Source organism: Tupaia chinensis, unplaced genomic scaffold (assembly GCF_000334495.1).
Source record: "Tupaia chinensis unplaced genomic scaffold, TupChi_1.0 Scaffold000252_1, whole genome shotgun sequence".
In the NCBI taxonomy this organism is placed as follows: Eukaryota; Metazoa; Chordata; class Mammalia; order Scandentia; family Tupaiidae; genus Tupaia; species Tupaia belangeri.
The window spans coordinates 3024832-3046904 of NW_006159732.1; the positions used below are offsets into that span (position 1 = coordinate 3024832).

Sequence of the window (22073 nt, forward strand, 5' to 3'; positions counted from 1 at the left end):
AAAAAAAAAAAAAGGAGTAAAAAGGAAATAAGGAAATATTACCAAACAAAAAAGGGAAGATAGAAGCAGGGAGAGACAGGAACTGAGAGACCGAGAGAGAAGGCTGGGGGCGCAGAGGGGGGCTCCCTACCGCTAGCTCTTTTGTTGGAGGCTGAATTATTAGTAGAAAGTCTTCATTCCCTTAAAAATCTAGTTCACAGTAGCCATGTGGAACCTTATCCTGAAGGCCCGTGGCTTCTTCTGCCGCTAGCTCTTTTGTTGGAGGCTGAATTATTAGTAGAAAGTCTTCATTCCCTTAAAAATCTAGTTCACAGTAGCCATGTGGAACCTTATCCTGAGGGCCCGTGGCTTCTTCTCTTTCTTTTTTAAAGATTTTTGCCTTAGGGCACATGTGCTCACTGGAGAGTGAGATTGACAGAAACAGTGAGAGGGAAAGTGAGAAATCACTTTCCGGATTGGATAGCCAAGGCACAATCCCTTCTCCTCCTTCCTCCTCCCGGGGATCTTAGGGACACACACACACACACCCAGCATGATTTTCAAGATGCTGGGTCTGGGACTCAAACCACGATCAGCCATGTGGGAGTCCAGCAATGTAAACATCACGTCATCTGCTGGCTCCATGTTCCTTTTTCTTAAAACAATGGTAATAATAATCTCATAGGATTGTTACGAAGACTAAATGAGATAGCATATGAAAAGCACTTAGCATTCTACAGGACACACATGGAATACTTTAGAATTAACTAGCTTTTTTTTTTCTTTTTTAAGTTTGACACTCTAACTCAATCTCCCTTTTTTCCCCATCATGTAATCATAGCTGAAAATTCCATCAACATGTTTATAAACTTTTAAGAAAGTCAGAAGCATAGTGATGAACATTAACATTCCCCATACTTGGCTAAAGAGCTCAGCCACATCAGGAAACATACCTGTGTTCTACAGCAGCAACTATAAACCCATGAGATGCCAGGTCAATGCCAATCGCAGAATAAATTGTCCTTCAAAATAAAAAGAGGGAAGCATTACAACTACCGGTCATGGTTACAAGGCTGGGTCTGCTAATAAACTGGGAACTGGGAGGCCATTACAACTCTGCAACAGCATCATTGAGAAGGGTAGGGAGCTGTGGTTTACAGTTGTAACTTTGCCCCTGAGGGAATATTTGAGGATATCTGGAGATATTTTGTCATAAATTCAGTGCGGGGAAAGTTCTACTGGCTCCCAGTAGATAAAGGGATACTACTAAATATCTTAATCGTGCCTAGGAAAACCCTCTAAATAAGAAATTACCTGGTTTAAATGGTCACTAGTACTGAAATTGAAAATCCTTGGTGTAGTGATTACAAATATTGTCTGTAAGAGTTTTCTTTAAAATTTATTCTTATTTATTCACATTTAAACACATATGTCTTTATAGTGTATAGCATTTCTTTCTCCAGTATGAATACCATGAATGTCAGTCAAGACAAATCTTGGTCTTGCCATTTACTAGCTAAATCACTTTAATTACTGTATTTTCATTCTCTTCCGTAAAATGGGGCTAATAATACAGTCTTTGCTTTAAAATAGTTGAAAAGTTTTGATAAAATGATGAAGGCAGTACAGTAAAGTAGTTAAGAGAACAGGACCTGCAACCATACCACCAACTCTGAATCCCAGTTCCACCACCTATTAGCTGTGTACCTTGGATAAGTCACCTCTCTTCTCGGCCTCAGTACTTTATTTGTAAAAGGTAATGCTATAATATGGTGCCTCACAGGTAAGGATCAAGTGAATTAATACATTTTCAGTTCTTATAACCATATCTGAAAACAGGTAAATACTTAAGACATATTAGCGGGACCAGCAGTTGGTGTAATGGCTATATCACTGTACTCCCATGTAGTCGACTGTGGTTTGAGTCCTGGACCTGGTGGCTTACACTCACACTGGACGTGCGTGCGTGTGTGCCCAAGATCCCGAGAGGAAAATGGAGGAGAAGGGACTGTGGAGTGGCCATCCCCCCTGGGGGGTGATTTCTTGCTTTCTGTCTCTCTGTCTCTCTGTCTTTCCGGTTAGTGCACGCCTCCTATAGCAAAAACCCCTCAAGAAAAAAAAAAATTAAAAAAAGACATATTAGCTATTTAAATGACTGGGCTGGGTGAAGTGGTTAAAAACATGCTGTGTTAAAAACAACTACATTTATATCCTCTCCCATGACTTCATTGTGTCCCATTTTTTTCTCATGTTATGCATTCAATAAGAAATGTTCAGAGAATAAAAAGGGGGAATTATATTTTCTAATGCTAAAGATATGTGGTCTTTTGAAAAGGGGGAAGTGATCATGTGAGAATCAGCAAACTTTTTCTGTTAAATGTCAGAGAATAAAAACTTGCAGCCTTTGTCACCACTGCTCAACTTTGCTGTTGTAGCACAAAAATAGCCACAATGTAAAAACAGAGGGTGTGGCTATGTTCTAGTAAAATTTTAATTTACATAAACAGGTAGCAGACTGGATTTGGCCCTCAGATTTTAATATGCCAATCTCTAGTGTAATACAAATATCTAGCCAGACTATGATTAAAGTAGTGAAAATTCTTTTTTAACTTAACTTTTAAAATTTACATTAATCACTGTACATTTTTATAGTGTACAAAATGGTTTTTCCCAGCATGAATGCAATGCAGTCAAATTAAAGATATCACCACATGCATTGTCATCAACAGAAACTTTTCATTTATGTGTTAAATGTTTCCCACTAACTCCCCTCCCCCCAGGTCCCCTCCTTCCCACCCCATTAAACCACCTCCTCCCATACTGTCTCTGGTGTCTACAGTTGTGCTCTCTGCCATCATGTCTTCCCATTTTCACCTTCTGCCGCAGAGTGCTGACACTCAGTATCTATTAGGCAAGGACATACCATGTCTCTTTTTCATAGTCTGGCTTGCTTTGCTTAGCATTAAATCTTCCCTATTCATCCACTTTGTATCAAATGTCAGGGTCTCATTTTTTTTGTGTGTGTGTGTGGCTAAGTAGGATTCCATAGCGTATATGTGCCACATTTTTTAAATCCAATCATCTTTTCTTGAGATTTGAGCTGATTCTATGTCTTAGCAATTGTGAATAATGCAGCAGCAAATATGGATATGCAAGTGTTTTTCCAACTGAGTGTTTCCCTATCCTTTAGGTAAATACCCAGGAGTTTCCCAGAATTACTGGTGGCATGGTAGTTTTGTTTTGTTTTGTTTTTGTACATTTTTGAGGAATCTCCATATGTTCCCCACAGTGGCTGTACTAATTTACATTCCCAAGAACAGTATAGGAGGGTTCCCTTTTCAACACAACCTTGCCAGTGCTTGTCATCACATAACCTCCAGCACTTATCATTATTATTATTTTTTTAATCTTCGCAATTCTGACTGGGGTTAAGTGGTATCTCATGGTGTTTTGATGTGCATGTCCTTTTTGCTAAGAGATACTAAACATTTTTTCTTTCATGTATTTTTTTGTCATTTATATGTCTTCTTTGGAGAGTTCTCTGTTCAGCTCATTTGTCTATTTTTTAATTGGATTGTTTATTTTTCTGAAGGTAAGCTGCTTAAGTTCCCTGTATCAGTCCCTTATCTGAGGCATAGTTTGCAAATATATTCTCCCATTTTGAGGGTTGTCTCTTCACTCTAATTGTTATTTCTTTTGCTGTGCAGAATCTTTATAGCTTGATGAAGTCCCACTTGTCTATTTTTGAGATTATTGCTTGATCACAGATACTACCCAACTTCTTCCCAACTAAAAGCCACATTTTATTTTCTGGAGTTTTACAATCTCCTGAGGTGAAGAAATAGAGTCAATTTGAGAAGATGGATGAAAATGGAAAGAGTGGTTCTCATTGAAATAGTCACTCAGTGTGCTACAGAGAACATAGTTTACTAAAGACTCTATCTAACTCCGGCCCCTCTAGATCCAGCCTCATGTTTAAGTGGAAGCTGAGTTTCCTCAGGTGATTTGGAACAGCTTGGTACTAACATAGGACTCTACTTGTAAGACTGACTCATTTGACAAGTAACTTTATGTCAGGTATTCCCTCCACCTAACCTTAGAACTATGCTGCAGTCTGAGACTTCTTTCTTAGCCCTTCCCCATTTCCTTTCTAGGTGTCCAACCTATATCACGGTCTAAAGGCCCTCATTTCCTGCTCCTCATACTCTGTCCTTCACAGGCATTTCCCCTAATAAATGTCTTTCACTGCTAATTCAATCTACCTGTCTGTTTCTCAAAACACCTGAACCAACACAGATGATCATTTTGAAAGTGTAAATACAGAATGACAAAAAACAACAATGCAGCACAATCTCTCTTCTATTTTGAGGCTAATCTGCAAGTGCTGGAAGGAGGGAAAATAGTACTTGGCCAGATTGACCAGACAAGGACTAGGCTAGCACTGATCAATAGACTATGCTCAATTCCTGAGGAATACTAACTCTTCCAGGACAAGGGCTGATATGACATTCCAAAATGTGCTGGGGTTTATTGGAAAAAAAAATTCAGGTATTTAATACCTAAAAACTAACGTTGTTCACCTTCAAATATTACCTGAAAGCTCCAAGACCATGAGAAAAAATAATTAATGGATATCTTTCACCAGTTCTCAGAGGGGCGTTCCAGTTTGCAGGAGTTGTCATTGAACCTAGAAAACAATGGGAGATTACAGTAAGTGTTTTCTCTGACTTGAATATTGCTAGTTAATTTAATTTACAATTTCTTAGCACACAGTCCAGACCTGTGGAATTTACAACTATATTTTTATAGATTGATAATAAATTTATTAAAAAGTATGTTACTAGATACTCAGAAACCAAAAACCTAAACCACATGTTTTTTTCCTCAGACCACAGGATCACTAATTATCAGTTCTCACTGTCAGCTCTCAAGATGGAAGATTTTTCTACTTTCAAGTATATTCAGGAATCTGTTTCTTATTATCATTTCCATATTTTTGAAAAACTTCAAAGGGAATGTTCTGAAGCCAAAATACCCGGTAAACCTCAGGACCATTATTACACTAAGAGTCAGAATTGGAGAATTGGAGAGTCCACTTATTATGATTCAGTCACGATCCAGCAAAAGGTGGAGAGACCATGGATTCATATCCAACATGGCTTAGCATACAGTACCACACTTATCAGCTTTGACCTTGAGCAGTTACTGAGACGCTCTGAACCTCAGTTCCTCTTTTGTAAATCAAAGGAAATGATAGCTATCTCATACAGTTTTGAGAATTCTCTTTAATTACATAATATATGTAAAGCACCTATCCAGACACATAATAATGGCTTACATATGGAAGCTACAGTCTTTTCTTCCTTCACTTCTCAATTGTTATTATTGTTGTTATTAGAAATTATTTGTGCTTCCTTTTCTTATCTATAAAATGGAGATGTGGTCATGAACATTAAATGTGATTATTGCTATGGAAGTGATTCAAAATTTATTCAGCACTGTACAGAGGTGTAGTTATGGTACTTTCATCACTTATATTATATTTTTTCAAAAAACTCTTAAGGAGATATTTTTTAAAAATTCCCACACTGTGGGTAGCTTTGAGGGAGAAAGTTGGAGACATAGTTAACACCAGCCCAGTGGTAGTGTCTGAATGAATAGGTAAGGGTGGAAAAGTGTAATATAGACAAATTAAGTGATAAATGCACATGAAACTATCTTGGTGAGAGAGGTTGGTCCCATAGGAGAAGGTGATGGAAATGAGAAGAGAGTTTTCTCAATTCTGACCAGTAAGAAACTAGCATTGACTCCATTGTTCAGGATCTATAGTGATGGTGGTTTCTACTGTCATTCTCTTTTAGTCCATCTTTATAAGGACTTTGGCATAGGATATACAAAATGCTGCCTAATGAAGAACCTGCTATTCTCACTACATTATGGCTACCCCCATGATATGTAAGAAGATCAGCTAAAGAGTAGCCATAGAAAGCTGTTGGAGTCAGTCTTCATACTCTCACCTCCTCCCATCAGCTTCAGCATGGACAACATGAGAACCCTTGATTCTTTCAGAGTTGTCTGGCCTTTTAAGAATTACCTCCCTTGTCATCTTGGAGAACTTTAGATGAGAAAATCAACTTTGGTCTAAATTGCCTAAAATCCATGTTGTTTTCTAATATTGTAGAGTCTGCAAATTAGGGTCAACAGAAATCTTACCAAAGAATGAGTTCAAAATTTTGCCCATCAGCCAATCTGTTCCAAGAAATTTACTAAGACCCAAAAAATATTCTTTGTTTGGGATCCAAAGGGTGTCATGGTGGGTATCATCTTTAGACGGATAATACAAACGTAATAAGGTGCTCTGTTGAGGAAAAAAATATATATATTTTAGTCAAATTGCTTTTTAAAGAGATTCCAACAGCTTTTGTGCATATTTAATCAGTAGGCCCTCAAATACTTCTGTGGCTCATGAAGAGGTCCAGAGAAATTTTAAGCTGCTGTGATTACTGAATACAGTCATGACAGAAAAGAGTAATAGAATGATGATATGCTTTCTGAGTGAAAAGATAACATGAGTAACTGGGTATTGGCCACTAAGTAAGAGGAACATAACATTTATAGATTAAATAATCAGATGACTGCAAATAATGAGGGAATGACTAAAGTAGCAAAAGACTTCATATGAAGTAATATAAATGGCAACGTGAGTCATTCTCAAGTGAGGGAAAGATCAAGCTTCAACACCTTCTAATGGGCCAAGGCCACAGTCAATATTAGACTAAGGATAAGGTGTATTAATCAAAGCATTACCTTTTTAGTATAACCAATCATCAAGTCTGTACAACCAACAGAATAAGGTCCATTTCCTCTGGGGATTTTAGTTCGGTCAAAGCTTGTAGCAGCCATCAGCGCTTGTATCTTATTGACCCATGCTGAAAAACATTTGTCATCCATTATTTTCCAAACTTTATTGTGCAAAGGAATTCTAAGGGAATCACGTTTTTGCCCATAGTTTGTGTCTTCCTTCATTTCTTAACCTCAGTTGTAAAATACGTAAGTAATTGTTGAAAGCCTTCTGTGTGCAAAGTATAACGTGGGTGTTCGGAGGGCAAAAAAATGGAGGTAGACATAGGTCTTCTAAGATATAGAGCAATATCACCTCCTAAGACACACTTACTCTCAGCTTGACTTCTCTCTAGAATATATTAAAGATGGCTTTCCAAATCTATATTTTTCTAAACATGAAGTTTATCTTGCATTTCGGATCTGTGCTTACAGCATTTCAACCTGATATCCTTCCTGAAGGAATGTCAAAGCCGCTGGTACAAAATGAAACTAATTACCATATTCCAACTTCCTCTTCTCTTCCCTCCAACCACATAGCCTACAACTCCACAATTCTGTCTCCTGCATCCCAGACCAGAAACCAGAGAATCATCCTACTCCACTGCTTCTCACCAACCCCATACATTCAACCCAGTTTTGATTTCTAACATTTGCTTTTAGTGTAGAATTACCTCCTCAGTATATTTCTGACACTTTGACTCAACGGTCTCATTTAAATCCTTAGTATCAGGCATTTGTCATCTCTCCTAATTGTTCTATCCACTTTTGGTCTTCGCTCTTTCGAATACTTCCTTTACAGTTCCTGGGGTGACTTAAAGCACATATATCACCAGGCAATTCTTAAAATCCTTTAATGGCTTCCTATCACCAAGTGGTTTTTCTTGAAGGTGCAGTGTGTTGGAATCTTTTTGGAAGGTAGTTTGTCAGAGGTATTTAAATGTATACAAGCAAATTCATTTCTACTTGAGACACAAATGTGGCCAATCCTTCCAGCTCTGGGGCTGAAATGTGTTGAGGTTCACAGGTGCATGAATTAGATCCCAGGTTCCTGGGCACTATAAAGAAGACCCTCCATGATCTAGGTCCACTGCTTCATACTTATCTTTGGCTTTTTCCCCTTAAGTTACCTCCCTTTCTGTGGTCCACCACTCCTGAGCCACTCACTGGGCTATTTGATACCTCTTCCTCTTTGTAAATGTCATTGCCTGTGCTTAATATTCCTTAGCAAACTCCTATTCAACCTCTCACATCTTGATGGGATGTCATGTCTCCTCTGAAGCTATTCTTCATTGTTCTGCAGACTATATATATATATAATCATATACTAACACATTATATTAAAATTATGGTTTTGTGCATTCTGTGTTCCACAATAGGCTTTTTTTTTGTTTTTGAGAGGTTTTTGCTATCGGGCACGTGCACTCACCAGGAAGACAGAGAGAGACAGAGAGACAGAAAGCGAGAAATCACCCCCCAGGGGGATGGTCACGCCGCAATCCCTTCTCCTCCATTCTCCTCTTGGGATCTTGGGCACGCACGCACACATGCCTGGCATTAGTTTTAAGCCACCAGGTCCAGGACTCGAACCGTGGTTGACTACATGGGAGTCCAGCGACATAGCCATTATGCTAACTGCTGGTTCCCACAATAGGCTATTTCTTAAGAGCTGTATCAATGCCTTTATATCCTCTGATCTTAACACAGTGCCTAGCACATCAGTGGTACTCAATAAATATTTGTAAAAATGAACTGAGCTAAACAGAAGTGCTGCTGACTTCTTGTTCTTCTTTCAAACCCTTTATCATACAGATTCTTTTACCCACCCAATCCTAAAATTTCTTTTCTCCCCTTGGTGCCTAAATCATTCTGTACAACTGTAGCTTCCTTTTTAAATCTAGACTGAATCCATACTCAATTTCAAGACGTAGAGTCCAAATGTCAGTATATCAGACTCGTGCTTTTTGTGATATGTTTGGCTTGCCCACCTTGTCTCCTCTATTGGACTGTGGGAGCTGACCTGCTGGGAAGACTCTTCTGTGTTTGCCAGCACTCTCTGCCTCTGCCAGTCAGACACCAAGGACCATGTTAAGTATAGTACCTGAATGAATATTGTAGAGCACTGCCCAATGAAGGCTTTGAGTCATTTAGATCCTCCACACTGCTGACCCAGGTATGATGCACCTGCCAGTGAGGAAGCCTTTTGATATACAAGGTCTTCAACCCCAAGCTGATCCAAGGACTGGCATCAGCGGCACCACTTAGAGCTTGGAAACGCAGGCTCTTGGACACCACCCCAATTCTACTGAACTAGGTGTGCCCACTAAAGTAAAAAGACCACTGGACTAATGTACCAAACCACCTGGCTTAACAGAGGTCAGCAGTCCACGGTCAAATGGTATAAAGTGGCTCCAAGGAAGGCAGGGGGGTGAAAAGAACCAATTCCGAGAACAGATTCCAGGTGATTTTATTTCAGAATCTGGGTAAACTTCTCATAAGTTATCAGGTTGTTGGAAAAGCCATGGTGCGTTTTTGCACCATGACTTTTCCAACAACCAATATAATGCTCTGGCCTAGGCAGTTTGCTTCCCTCTCTGATCCTCTTCTGTAAAGTGGGGATAAAAGTACTTGACCAACCTGCAGTTGTAAGGATGAAGTGATAATGTAGGTTAAGTACCTAGGACAGAACATGACACCTGACAGGTAGACAACTGACTAAAGGTATCTCTTTCCCCAGAATCAGTTAACTCTGGCTAGTCCAATGCATGATGAAGTCCATAGAGGAGTTTTAGCAGATCTAAACTGGAGCGTACAGCTTTTTCTTTGGGCAGATTCAAGCATTCCCTCACAAGAGTTCTGTTTTTTAACTGTAAGATGAACATTTAGGGTCTATTTAGAATTATAAAAGGCTCTTCTTCTCCAACTAAGACTAACTGTTGAGCCATGCTTCAAGGTATAACAGGGAGATGATGGGTCCAAAGGACCATAGGAAGTTCACACCTGCCCTTCTTTCTGGAATGAGAAACCCTTGAGCTGCTCCACCCCATCCATCACAGCCATGGATACAGCTATCCAGAGCTGGTAAGAAAAGAACTCTGGTTCACAGAGTTCAATGAGAAGCTCCAGAACCTATAGTTTCCTTGGAAACACCACCTCTAGAATTGGGGGTTCAGTTCTAAGCCATGGGAGGGTTTTATTCTGCACAAAGTTTTCCTTGTGAGGTCTCAATTTCTCTGAGGTCCTGGAACATTTTTCTGGCAACTTTATCCAGCATTCGGGAACCACATGTCAAAGTGAGGCTATAGTTCTGCCTATTCCAGAATATTGGACCTTTTGAAGATCTCAGGAAATATCAAGCTGGTACAGTTTTGGGTATGGATCTACAGGGGTCTGTGGCTGACCAGGGCCAGGGTGCTGCAGAAAAGGTTTAGCAGTCTGCTGCTAACCAGATCATGGGTCTGGACTTCCCCTACTCTAACCATCTACCAGGACTCATTACAAAGGAAGTGGAGCGAGACTTGTCAGGTTAAATGGCCACTCTCTAGATGATAGTGTTTTTTTGTTTTGTTTTGTTTTTGAGAGGTTTTTGCTATAGGGCGCGTGCACTCGCCAGACAGATAGAGAGAGACAGAAAGTGAGAAATCACGCCCCCCCAGGGGGGATAGCCATGCCACAATCCCTTCTCCTCCATTCTCCTCTTGGGATCTTGGGCATGCACGCACACGTGCCCGGCATGAGTTTAAGCCACCGGGTCTGGGATTTGAACCATGGTCGACTACGTGGGAGTCTAGTGACATAGCCATTACGCTAACTGCTGGTCCCCTAGATGATAGTGTTTTGTGAGTCAAATTTTCTAAGTATTTCTTCCTATTCTTCCTCAACTCTATTTTAATAGAACCTATAATATGCTATTAATGTTACAACAGATTTTTGATGATGTCCATTTGTCAAATAATCCTGATACCTGATCTTGGGACTGAAGATAAATTGTATATATCTGTAGGAAAATTAAACTACCTTATATGGCCTTTTGTTCTCCATTAGCAAATAAGATATCGCTTGTCCATACTTACAAGTCTTTTACTTACATATTCACATTCTCTATGTATTTATTTAGCAATAAATTATAAGGAATCACCCCCCCTTTTTTTTTTTGGAGAGGTTTTCGCTATAGGGCGCATGCACTCGCTGGAGAGACAGAAAGTGAGAAATCATCCCCCAGGGGGGATATCCATGCTGCAATCCCTTCTCCTCCATTCTCCTCTTGGGATCTTGGGCATGCACGCACATGCGCCTGGCATGAATTTAAGCCACCGGGTCCAGGACTTGAACCGCGGTCGACTACATGGGAGTTCAGCGACATAGCTGTTATGCTAACTGCTGGTCCCAGGAATCACCTATTTTTAATCTCATATTTAATAAGCTATTTCTAATGTTGAAAAATATTTATACAGTAATTTCTGAGCATTTAGAATGAGTAGGGCATTGGGCTCAATACCAGCACTACAAAGATGGATAAACCAATCTCTATCCTCAAGTTTCTGCCAGTCCAGTGAAAACTTTCCAGTGATGTTTAAACAGAAGGGGACAGAATACATTTTTAAAAATTTACTCCTTACCAATAAAAGTGTATGATATAAATGTCACTTAGATGATCATATAATATATGACCTATTTTTGATTCATGGAAAAGGTAATGGGAAAAATGAACTGAGTTTCAACCAGGCTGCGGGATCCTTGAATCTGACTAATAACTCTTGGTCTTAGTCACCAGTGTACTCCAGTACCTTCACTTCCTGGTAAGTGCTATGGGATGAATGGACCTGTAAGATATTACTTCATTTTCTACATAAATGTAAATGTAAGATACAGTCCCTCTCCTACTAAAGCATTCATTTATCCAATTATGAAATAGGGTAACATTTATCTATGAGGCAATGAGTTATGAAAGCTCCTTTATAAATGCTGTCATGAGAAGTGCCTGTCAAGCCTGAATGACTAGATCTAGAGTGACCACATCTAACCAGGTCTGTGGACATGATACTATTTAGAAACCACCTACACTGTTCTTCATGGGAAATTAGATAGAGAAGTTTATGCATCTCAACATTTGGGGATGAAAAGAATTCACAAAGCTCCTGTAGCAACCTCTTTGCAGTAAGGGTCTTGCTTAATGATATTAAATACACCTATCTAGAGATGGCTATCCCATTCTGAGCACTCTTTCTGGATTTATCTAAGCTTTCCTCTCCTTTCCTTTCCTCCTTACCATGAGTTTAGAAAGAGCAAAATATCACATCCATTCTTATCTCGAGCTCTTTGTCCTCACTTGTCCCTTTTTTTTAGGTAGAAAAGATTGTTGCCCTTTGGATCCCAAGACCCTAAACTGTCATCTCACACCACCTTCTACTACGAACCAAGATTATGCCTGTTGATCAAGACATCTCCTCCCTCTTCCCTGTCCTGAAATAGGTTTTGAGGTTTCCTTGGAGTGGACCCCAGAGCCATTATGCTACTGCACTAAGGTAGGAGTGCATTAGGACAGTGGGGGGAGAGAAGGGATGACATTGAGGACATTCTCCACACTGACTGCAAGCTAAGCTTCCAGTGTGAGTTGAAGTGGCTCATCCTGGTTCTGTCTGTCCTGCAGACATGATATTGAGACACACAGGCACTTTTTCAGTTTCAGTTGCAATGAAAAAAAAAAAAACCCACAGGTTCTCACCTCTATCCTGGGAAGGTCTCTATGAACCCTATGAGGACACTTGCAGTCATGCAACAGTTCAGTTGCCCAGCTCTTGAAGAAATATATCTCTTACCTGACGATTTAATATGGGTGACAGGATTTAGGTCTTGCCAGTCAAAAGGACGAACTAGTGTGAAGCAGCTGCAGAGGCAGAAAAGCGCATGCAATTTGGATGGCACCATCTTGAGGGCTGAGAACTTTCAGTTTAACCTTCTTCAAAGCAGATGATTGAAAGAAAAAAAGGAAACAAACATGTAATGAAAAAAGGATGTAAGTAGTTAGACAAATCAGTAAGGCTGAGGTCTAGTAACATTTGGAAAAAATGGAACATGCACGTTATGGGGTAGGTTTTAGACAGCACTAAGGGTGGCAGAATCCTTGGAAATGCTGGATTTTTCAGCACAAAAGTTATATGTTTAGACAGTTATATAAAGTTTTTGATTATCAGCTCTCTAACTTCATCACAGTCTAGTTTATTTATATAAATAGAAGCAAAATATAATTCCAATAACCATATATTTTCATTATAATAACACCCACAAGTATGTCTAGCACATAGTAAACAGTTAATAAGGTTTGCCTAATGCTATCATCATAATTATGGTGATTATATTGCTTCTGCTTTGGTCATGATTCTTGGTGTTATCAATGTTATATTGTTAGTGCATTCTGTAATCCACCCTTCCAAAAGTCAAAGGTCAGGTCTGATTTGTTGTCCCCAATGCCTAACAGAATGCCTGGCAAGTAGCTGGTGCTGAATAAATGTTTGTTGAATTACTGAATGAAACAACAGACTATAGGATTCATGGTAATACTAAGTTAAATTACAATTTGGCTCTCTGTTAACATCTACTTAGCAAAAACGATTTTATTCTTGTGTATCACTTTTCCCTTTTAAAAGTGGTCCCTTCAACTTTTTGGGGTGATGGAAATGGTCCAAGCTACCACCTTCTCTCACTTGAATTTTGGAAACAGCCTCTAACTGACCTCCCTGCTTCCAACCTTTCCCCTATATTTCCAACACTGCAAGCAGAACAATCATGCCAGTCTTCTGCTCAACATCCCCAAGTGGCTATATCCCAGAGCAAAAGCCATAGACTATAAGGCTCTACAGCATATAAGGCTCTGCACAGTCTGTCAACAGACTCCCAATGCCACCACTAATGGCTTTTGCACACTTGCTGCAATCACACTTCCTTACCACCCACCAGGCATCCACTGTGCCTCTCCCTCATTCCTGCCTTGGGGTCTTTGCACTTGTTTCCTCCTATAGGAGGGCTCTTCCTGACACCCCAGTGATTGGCCTTATCACTTTCAAGGTTTTGTTGCAACGTAACCATCTTGGACAGTCTTTCCCTGATCAACCTATTGAAAATCACAATTCATCTCCCTTCCCCACACCAATACATGCCCAGTTTCCCTTTGTACTTGTCTCCCGAAACATATCCCCAGCTAATGTGTCGTGTAGATTATTTGTTAATTGTTTATCTTCTCCCACTGGAAACTCAGTTCTGTGAGTACAGAAACATGTGACTCTTTTTCTCACCTGTTGTATTCTCAGGACCTAGAATAGTGCCTGGCACACAGTAGGCACTCAATAAATTCTAAACCCTACTGATTTCTAATACACGGGTACTAACACAAACTAAGCCAACTGAAGGATCCATGTGAGTAGTAATTATCACTGGTAATAATGGGGAACTACCTAGTTGGTATTGGGACTTGTAGGAAGACATACTATGGACATTGGCACAGACAGTTCATGCTCCTGAATGTCTCTGTGCTCCCCTCATTTCTTGGCCTTCCTTGTGGCTGGACTAGGGACATGAGACTGATTTTTGACAAGTGGAAATCTGAATAGAATTGGTCTGAGACACTTAAGAGTCAACGTGTCTCTTCCTTCCGTTTCTTTCCCTGACGACAAACTCAGAAGCTACATGCTGACAAAGAAGAGTCTCGTCATGGAGGAAGCCAAGATCCCCACTCAGAACAGAGAAGAGGTCCATCCACTTCACGTGATCTTCATGAATAGGAAATAAATCTCTGCTGAGTAAAGGCACAGGTTAAGTGGACAGTGGGTCCTTGTTGCACAGCATGGCCTATTCTAATACAAGCTCTGCAGTCAGTCATTCAGTCAAATGTTTTTTATTAAGCAAATACTAGAGACACTCTACTATGGCAATATGTGATAAATACCAGAGAATTTGACACAGTACCAGCTCTAAAATAAGTTTACAATTGGGTTTCAGAAACAAACTAGCATATATATATACATACACACACACACACATATACATGTGTGTGTGTATAAAATAACAGAAGAAAAAATAGTTTTTTATTTTTTTGGAGAGGTTTTTGCTATAGGGCGTGTGCGCTCACCAGAAAAACAGAGAGAGATAGAGAGACAGAAAGCGAGAAATCATCCCCCAGAGGGGATGATCACACCGCAATCCCTTCTCCTCCATTCTCCTCTCAGGATCTTGGGCACGCACTAACGCACATGCTCACAGCGTGAGTTTAAGCCATCGGGTCCGGGACTTGAACCGTGGTTGACTACATGGGAGTCCAGCAACATAGCCATTACGCTAACTGTTGGTCCCAAAAAATATTCAGAGACATTTAAAAATTCTTAAATAATATGGTATAAATTCTAGGGAAACAAGAATTCAGAGAGGAAGGTTTCAGATGAGATTGAGCTGTAACGAGGTAGCTCTTAACACACAGGTTATAAAAACCTGGAGAGATAGTTGTAAAAATTGTCACTGGAACACTAAGCTTCTTGGGCTACTTACAGAGCCATTGTACTACCTTAGCACTTTTTGTTGCTGTTGTTCAGAAAATAAGTGTGGATGATGCAACCCTTTAAGATTATTTATAATTTTATTTTTATCTTATTCAGTATTTTTTTTATAGTTACATGGTTTCAAAAATCCAAACATGCCAGGGCTATGTAAATAAAAATTGACTTGTCAGCGCAGTGATAATGACTTGCTAATGGATTTTTTCCAGACATATTTTTACATTCAACTACATGCACACATATAATACTGACACAGATAAACATATACCTATACATACATAAAAATGCATATACACAAATATACATACATATATATTTTTAAAATCTGTTTACAAAACTTCATGTTATATACTCAACTTACTATTTTAAATTTTTTTAGAATTACTTAATTTAGGGCCGGCAGATAGTGTGGTGGTTAAGGGTACTGGACTCCCACATGGCCGAATGCAGTTTGAGTCCCAGACCTCATGGCTTGCTTTCTTACTTTCTCTGTCACTCGCTCGCTCTGTTCCTCTGTCCCTCTCTGGTCAAATTAAATAAATAAATAATAAAGTTAAATAAAATTTTTTAAAAAAGAATTATTTATATAAAAAGGAATTACTTAATTTAATTTTAATCTGTCATTATTATTATTGGTTAATTCACCAGAGAGGGACAGAGAGAGAGAGAGAGAGAAAGAGAGTGAGAAAACAAGTCACCACGTCTGGGACTCAAACCATGGTCAGCTATGCAGGAATCCAGTGCCTTACCCAGCACACCATCTACTGGCCCCTCAATTTACTCTTTAATTTCATATTATGTTATAGATATCGTTTTGTGTCAGTACTCAGTACTATAATTTCTCTTATTTTAAAATGGCACTGGGGATTTATGAAAAAATTTCATTCACTAAATACATAATATTGCTGACATTTGAACACTTATTATATGCTAAGCATTTTGCACAGTTCCCAGTACAAAGTATCCTATTTAATCATCACCAAAAAAATCCATGAGGGATGTTTAATATTCCCATTCTATTTGTTTAAGTTTATTTATTTATTTCCTCCATAAGAGGGAAAGACAAAGAGACACCTCCAACAGGGTCATCACACCATGATTCATTCCTAGTTTCAGCTGGTTTAGCTCATGGACAAGTGCCCAGAATACTTACACAGGTCCAGGGATGAGAACCTAACACCTTCCTCACATGAACCCAATTGCTCTATCACTGTGCTATTGCCTGGTTAATATCTCCATTGTATTGATGAGGAACTAAGGCAAGAAGAGTTTGAGTGGTATGAATTACATAACTAGCAATTACTGGAAGTATGGCTCATACCCAGAATGTCTGAATCCTGGCTTTCAACTAAAATATATCTATTGATTAGAGTCCATTTTTTTTTTTGCTCTAAAATTGTAATCTCCTAGAATTAGTGAGCAGAACTACCATTTAAATAATGTTAATGTATTCAGAAACTGTTTTCTGGATTGAGAGGATGACTTAGAGTTAGAAATTGTTCTTGAAAGAGAGTAAGACTCTGTCTCATTGTTCTTGCCCTAAATTATGTTTAGAGCCATGTGTTGAGACTCTTGGAAACTGCAAAAGACTATGTATAAATCCAGAGAAAGAGCTACTGAGTATACCAAGTAAGCAACAGAAGACGTTGATCCAAAGCCAGGCTATATACCCTCACCAGTTTGCACAACTACTTTTCTGCTATGTCACAACCTGGTTTTTCATCAAATAACATCATCCACAAATTGTTCCCAACCCTGAGGCTTACAACCTATGACCAGATAAATATGATGTCCTCAGCCCATTTAGAAGTTCAAAAAGGAAGACAAAATAAAAACATTTAAGAAATTAATGGCAATTTTTAGGAACACTGCTCTAACTCAAAGATTAACATGCCCACAGTTCCTTGGTATTTGCCACTCTAATCTGTCACTAATCTCAGGAAGCATTAAAGACAGCTAAGTGCTGACCCATCTTCTCTAAATCCTCCAAGCAGGACCAGGGTAGTCTGCCATGCCCATGTTTCCTACCAGACCAGTGCCAGAGTCTCTGCCTTCAGTCCTCACTTTGGAGAAGAGCAGAATAAAGGCCAGGTGAAATGGCACACAAGGATTCCCAACGTGACTTCTTGAGAAGCCTTTGAACATAGTGAGCCCCACCACGGGAAGGCAGGCCCAGCTTCTGCATTTGAGCTCCCTGGGCCCCTCATACAGACAAGCCCAGAAAGTAGTGTCCAGAAATTGTTGTAGAATGAGAGTACTATTTGTCTAGACATTTTTCACTATCCTATTATATGTGATGTCTGATCTCATGCTCAAAGTCAAAATCCTCTAATTTAATGATGGGCTGACTCATTCAATCATTTGTGTATTCATTTACTCAATTTTTAAGAGTGCCAATTGTTAGTCACTATATTTAGTATCAAAAGACTTTAAAAATAGATGTGATTGTTGTCTGCAAAATCTCCAGCTGTGAGAGAGCTTCAAACAATCATAATAAATGCTTGCTTAAACGTGCAGTAGGAATAAAGGAAGAGAGGCAGGTGTTGCACTTCCACTTTTCATTTTGGAGTATGAAGATCTAGGAAGCACAGGAAAGCTATGCATGGCCTGAGGTCACACAGTGAGCCTTAGGAAGGTGTTCTTTTACTCTAGTAAAAATATTGAGAGATAAAAGGACTCAAATGAGATCCCTCATTTCTCAATACCACCAAATACCTTGCCCTTCCCCACTGCCTCTGGCTGGCATGTGAGCCAAGACAGTCCCCAGCCTGATGGCAAGACAACCACGTCCTGAGCAATGGTCAACCCTCACCAGCTTCCCTGGAGTCAGGGAGGGAGGACTTCTCTGGACCCAGCTCCTTGAGGGCACCAAAGGAGACATGTTCCACCTTGGCGGGCAGAGGCTCTCCTCTGGGCACAGCAGCAAAGCAGGTTGCTGCTTTCTTGCTCTGGCAGCATACAATACATGCTTCTATTTGGGTACCTGTCACCCTGTCTTGCAATGCTCTATTGACAAGACTGCTTTACCTAGTAGCCTGTGAGCTCCTCAGGGCAGAGACTGGTCTCATTTTCTTTCTTTTTATAATTATTACTCAGGAAAGCACTAGTAAATGCTTCTTGACTGAGAATGAAGGTTCCTGTTTTCTTTCTGGTGTAGGCCACCAGGTGGGGCAGAAACACATTCCCAGGTGATATCACAGCACGGTGTGACTTCTCAATTTGCCCTAAAGGATAACATTCGGTTGTCTCCAAATCCCAGCCTTACCACTAGCTGTGTGACCTTCTACAAACCATGGATCCCATGCCTGGTTTCCTCATCTGTAAAATGGGGCTGAGAATAGTAAGAGTTACATGATACACATATGTTTAAAAGTGTCTTTGCGTGTAGCTAAAGTGCAAATATTAGCATTTTTATTTTGCAATCCTGGTACCATGTGTTGCCCATAATTAAATAATTGCTCAAAAAATGTTCACTACAGAGAAGCTAAGCTGTCAATGGGGACTTTGAGAAGAGAACCTTCTCTTTGCTGATTGAAGTCCCTCCTTGGTCACCATTCCCTGGGTCCACAGGCGGGTACTGCTAAATAAATCTAATGAAATTCATTAAATGCTGTAACTTCTCCTAAGCACTGTTATTAGCATTTGTTCTACATTTCTCCAGAGACTTTGTGTTCACTACTTTTCTTCTCCTCTAGAGACTAAAAAATGCCTGAGGCACCCTATGTGGTCTATCACCATGGTCCACATCTGAAATCTCAGTTCCTTATCTCACTTTTCAAGGTAATAGCTCCCTAACCTAAAGAAGCTACTGAGAGATACTAGCATGTTAGTGACTCTTCTATGGTAGGAATGTTTGTGTCCCCCATAATCCATATGTTGAAATTCTAACCCTCAAGGTGATGGTATTAGGAGGTGGGGTTATTGGAAGATTAGGTCACAAGGACAGAGCTCTAAGAATGGGATTGGTGCCTGTATAGAAGGGGCCCAAGAGAGACCCTCCCCTCTTCCATCACGTGAGGACACAGCAAGAGGGTGCCCCCCATGATTCAGGAAGTGAGGCCTCAACAGGCACTGAGTCTGTCAGCATTTTCATCTTGATTTCCCAGCCTCCTGAATCATGAGAAACAAATTGCTGTTGTTTAAACGGCCATCCAGCTCAAAGTATTTTGTCATGCAATACCCAAATGGACTTCCTCATTAACTTCTCATTAACAGCCCTTTCTTTTTTGTTTGTCTTTTTCTTTTCTTTCTTTCTTTCTTTTTTTTTTTTTTTTGTAAGAGGTTTTTGCTATAGGGTGCGTGCGTTTGCCGGAAAGAGAGAGAGAGACTCTTAGAGAGAAAGAAAGCGAGAAATCACCCCCTGGGGTATGGCCACGTCACAATCCCTTCTCCTCTATTCTCCTCCCGGGATCTTCGGCAGGCACGCACACACACCCGGTGTGGGTTTAAGCCACCAGGTCCAGGACTTGAACCACAGTCGACTACATGGGAGCCTAGCGACATAGCCATTACGCTAACTGCTGGTCCCAACAGTCCTTTTTTTTAAAACCAAGGTTTCCTGGAAGCATTGCATCAAAGTCCCCTAAAAGAGGGGTTAGGGTCTAGTTTTCTCTAAAAGAATCTCATGCCATTGAGGCGAAGTTTTATAAAGAAGAAAACTTTTAATGTTCTCTAAATCAGATCCTGCAAGAAGTAATCTACTTTGGCTACCCCAACACTCTGACTTCCAAGCTTCAGACAGGAGTGAAAAAGGTCACCCTCTGTTGTCCAGCACTACAGTGAAGAGACAGTCCATAAATTAGAAATTCGGGTTATTCAGAGTATGGTTTGTAATATATCTTCTGTGTTTGGGAGAGCTAGCTAATGCATAACACTTGGGGCAGGGAGTGGTCTTCACAATAAGAAGTTCTATTCTTGGAATACACCTCTTTTAATATTATAATTAAAACAAAAATGGGAATACTATTCTTCTCTAATATATATATATAGAAAATTTTGGTCAGTTTTACTTTTTTTTCTTTTTTTTTAATTCCCAGGGGGCACATAGGGTTGCCAGAGAGCAAGAAAGAGAAAGAATTCCTCCCCACGCCCATTGGACCATGGTCACACTGCAATCCCTTCTTCTACACTTCTCCCCCCCTGTTGGGATTTAGGGCGCACATGCATATGTGCCTGGCATGTTTTTCAAGTCAACATGGCCAGGATTCAAACTGTGGTCAGCTGTTTGAATTAAACTGTTCAAACGGCCACCCAGCCATAGGTATTTTGTTATATAACTAACTAAAGGGACTTCCTCACTAACTTCTAAATAACAACAGCCAGGTAGGATGTGGCTCCCTTAACCAGGAGCTGTGGGCAGCACAGTTTCAGAATGTTTAGAAACCTGAGCGAGAACTCCTTAGATCAGGAAGAGGACTGGATGTCAAGCTCACCTCTGAAAGTATCAACAAATGTCCCTAATTAACATATCACAGGCATCTAAGGGAAGACTTGGCATTGGTTTTCTAGTGTCTCAACTTGTTGATTTGAGTTTTGTTTTGCTCTATTTTTAGGCTTCTTACCAGAGGCAAAGAAGTATTTTGCCTTCAATTCAGGCCTTTAGAGTCCAAAGTGTGATTACTGACTTACGTAAGAAATAAAGAAAAAGATAATATGAAACATAACTAGCCATCTTTTACTGAATACCTACTAAGTGCTAGCACTCTTTACTTCCATATTTTATGCAGTCTCCAGTCCTTGCTGCATGAGGCTTGGGAGACTGACTGACAGGCTGGCTGATAGGTCTGTATCAACAAGCCCAGTTCTCTGAGGTACAGGGTAAAAAACTACCCATATAGTAGGTTTCCTTTTATTTATATACAAATAGAATAAAAGAGGGGGACTAGATGAATATAATCCAAAAATGTCCCCAGTAGCTATATTTAAGTGGTAGGATTATTGGTGATTTTAGTTTGCCTTTTAAACATGTATTTGGCATCTACCTACCACCCTTGTGACAAACAAAAATGTCTCCAGACATTTCAAGTGTCCCCTGCAGGGTAAAACTGCACCCAGCTGAGAATCACTGGTCTATAAAAAGGGCAAGCAGGCAAGCACAAGTCAGGTATAAACTTGGTCTGAGACAGCACTTCCAAACACTGAAAGGAAAGGATTGAAAATCATCTACTAGAAGAGAAACACTTGCAACTCTGAGTCCTCTTACCAAGCAGGCAGGTTTATCTAACAGTATATACCGTATATATAAGATGGGTTTTATAGTTTACAAAGATGTGTAACTTGTTCATTAATGTGTTTTATCTGTGATACATACATACCACCACACTGGCCTTTTGTCTTATGCTCTGATCAATCTAGTTGGGGATTTTCCTCCATGAGGTTCCTTTCTGAGTTTCTCTAACCAGAAGCATCTGTGCCCCTTTCCAAAAGGCTCATGGCACTGTATTTGTTCCTCTCTTACTTTTTCTCCCACAATATATTGTACCATAATAACCCATGCCATCAGCTCATCTATCAATTCATCTGTCCATCCAAACATTTACTAAGCACCAGCCACATGCCCAGCACTGAATGCTCACTGCACAGCTGGCTTCTACTTCAGGCGCACTAAACTCCTGGTAGGGAAACAGGGCAGAAGAGACTCCAAAAATATGACAAATTTTTAGCCTCTATGCACTTAGAATATTTTAACCAGAAAAATCTAGGAATGAG

General features: G+C 39.9%; 1 protein-coding gene and 1 long non-coding RNA gene across 4 annotated transcripts in view; one reads left to right on the top strand and one right to left on the bottom strand.

Moving 5' to 3' along the window:
- Positions 1-22073, bottom strand: part of PLA2G7 (phospholipase A2 group VII) — a 49515-nt gene that overhangs the window by 13139 nt on the left and 14303 nt on the right. For 2 of the 3 annotated variants that reach the window (XM_006149084.3, XM_027772094.1), the window contains exons 2-6: positions 12639-12778; positions 6787-6908; positions 6193-6337; positions 4573-4666; positions 933-1001 (exon numbers count right to left, since the gene is read on the bottom strand). In XM_006149084.3, the coding sequence (XP_006149146.2) occupies positions 933-1001; positions 4573-4666; positions 6193-6337; positions 6787-6908; positions 12639-12747 (539 nt within the window). In that variant the 5' untranslated portion in view covers positions 12748-12778. The remainder of the gene's footprint in view (positions 1-932; positions 1002-4572; positions 4667-6192; positions 6338-6786; positions 6909-12638; positions 12779-22073) is intronic. The other variant, XM_014588018.2, reaches the window with a different exon arrangement.
- LOC102475620 (uncharacterized) lies at positions 10012-12278 on the top strand. Its single transcript, XR_001370412.2, has 3 exons — positions 10012-10191; positions 11513-11618; positions 12166-12278. It is a non-coding gene; the product is annotated as an uncharacterized LOC102475620 (long non-coding RNA).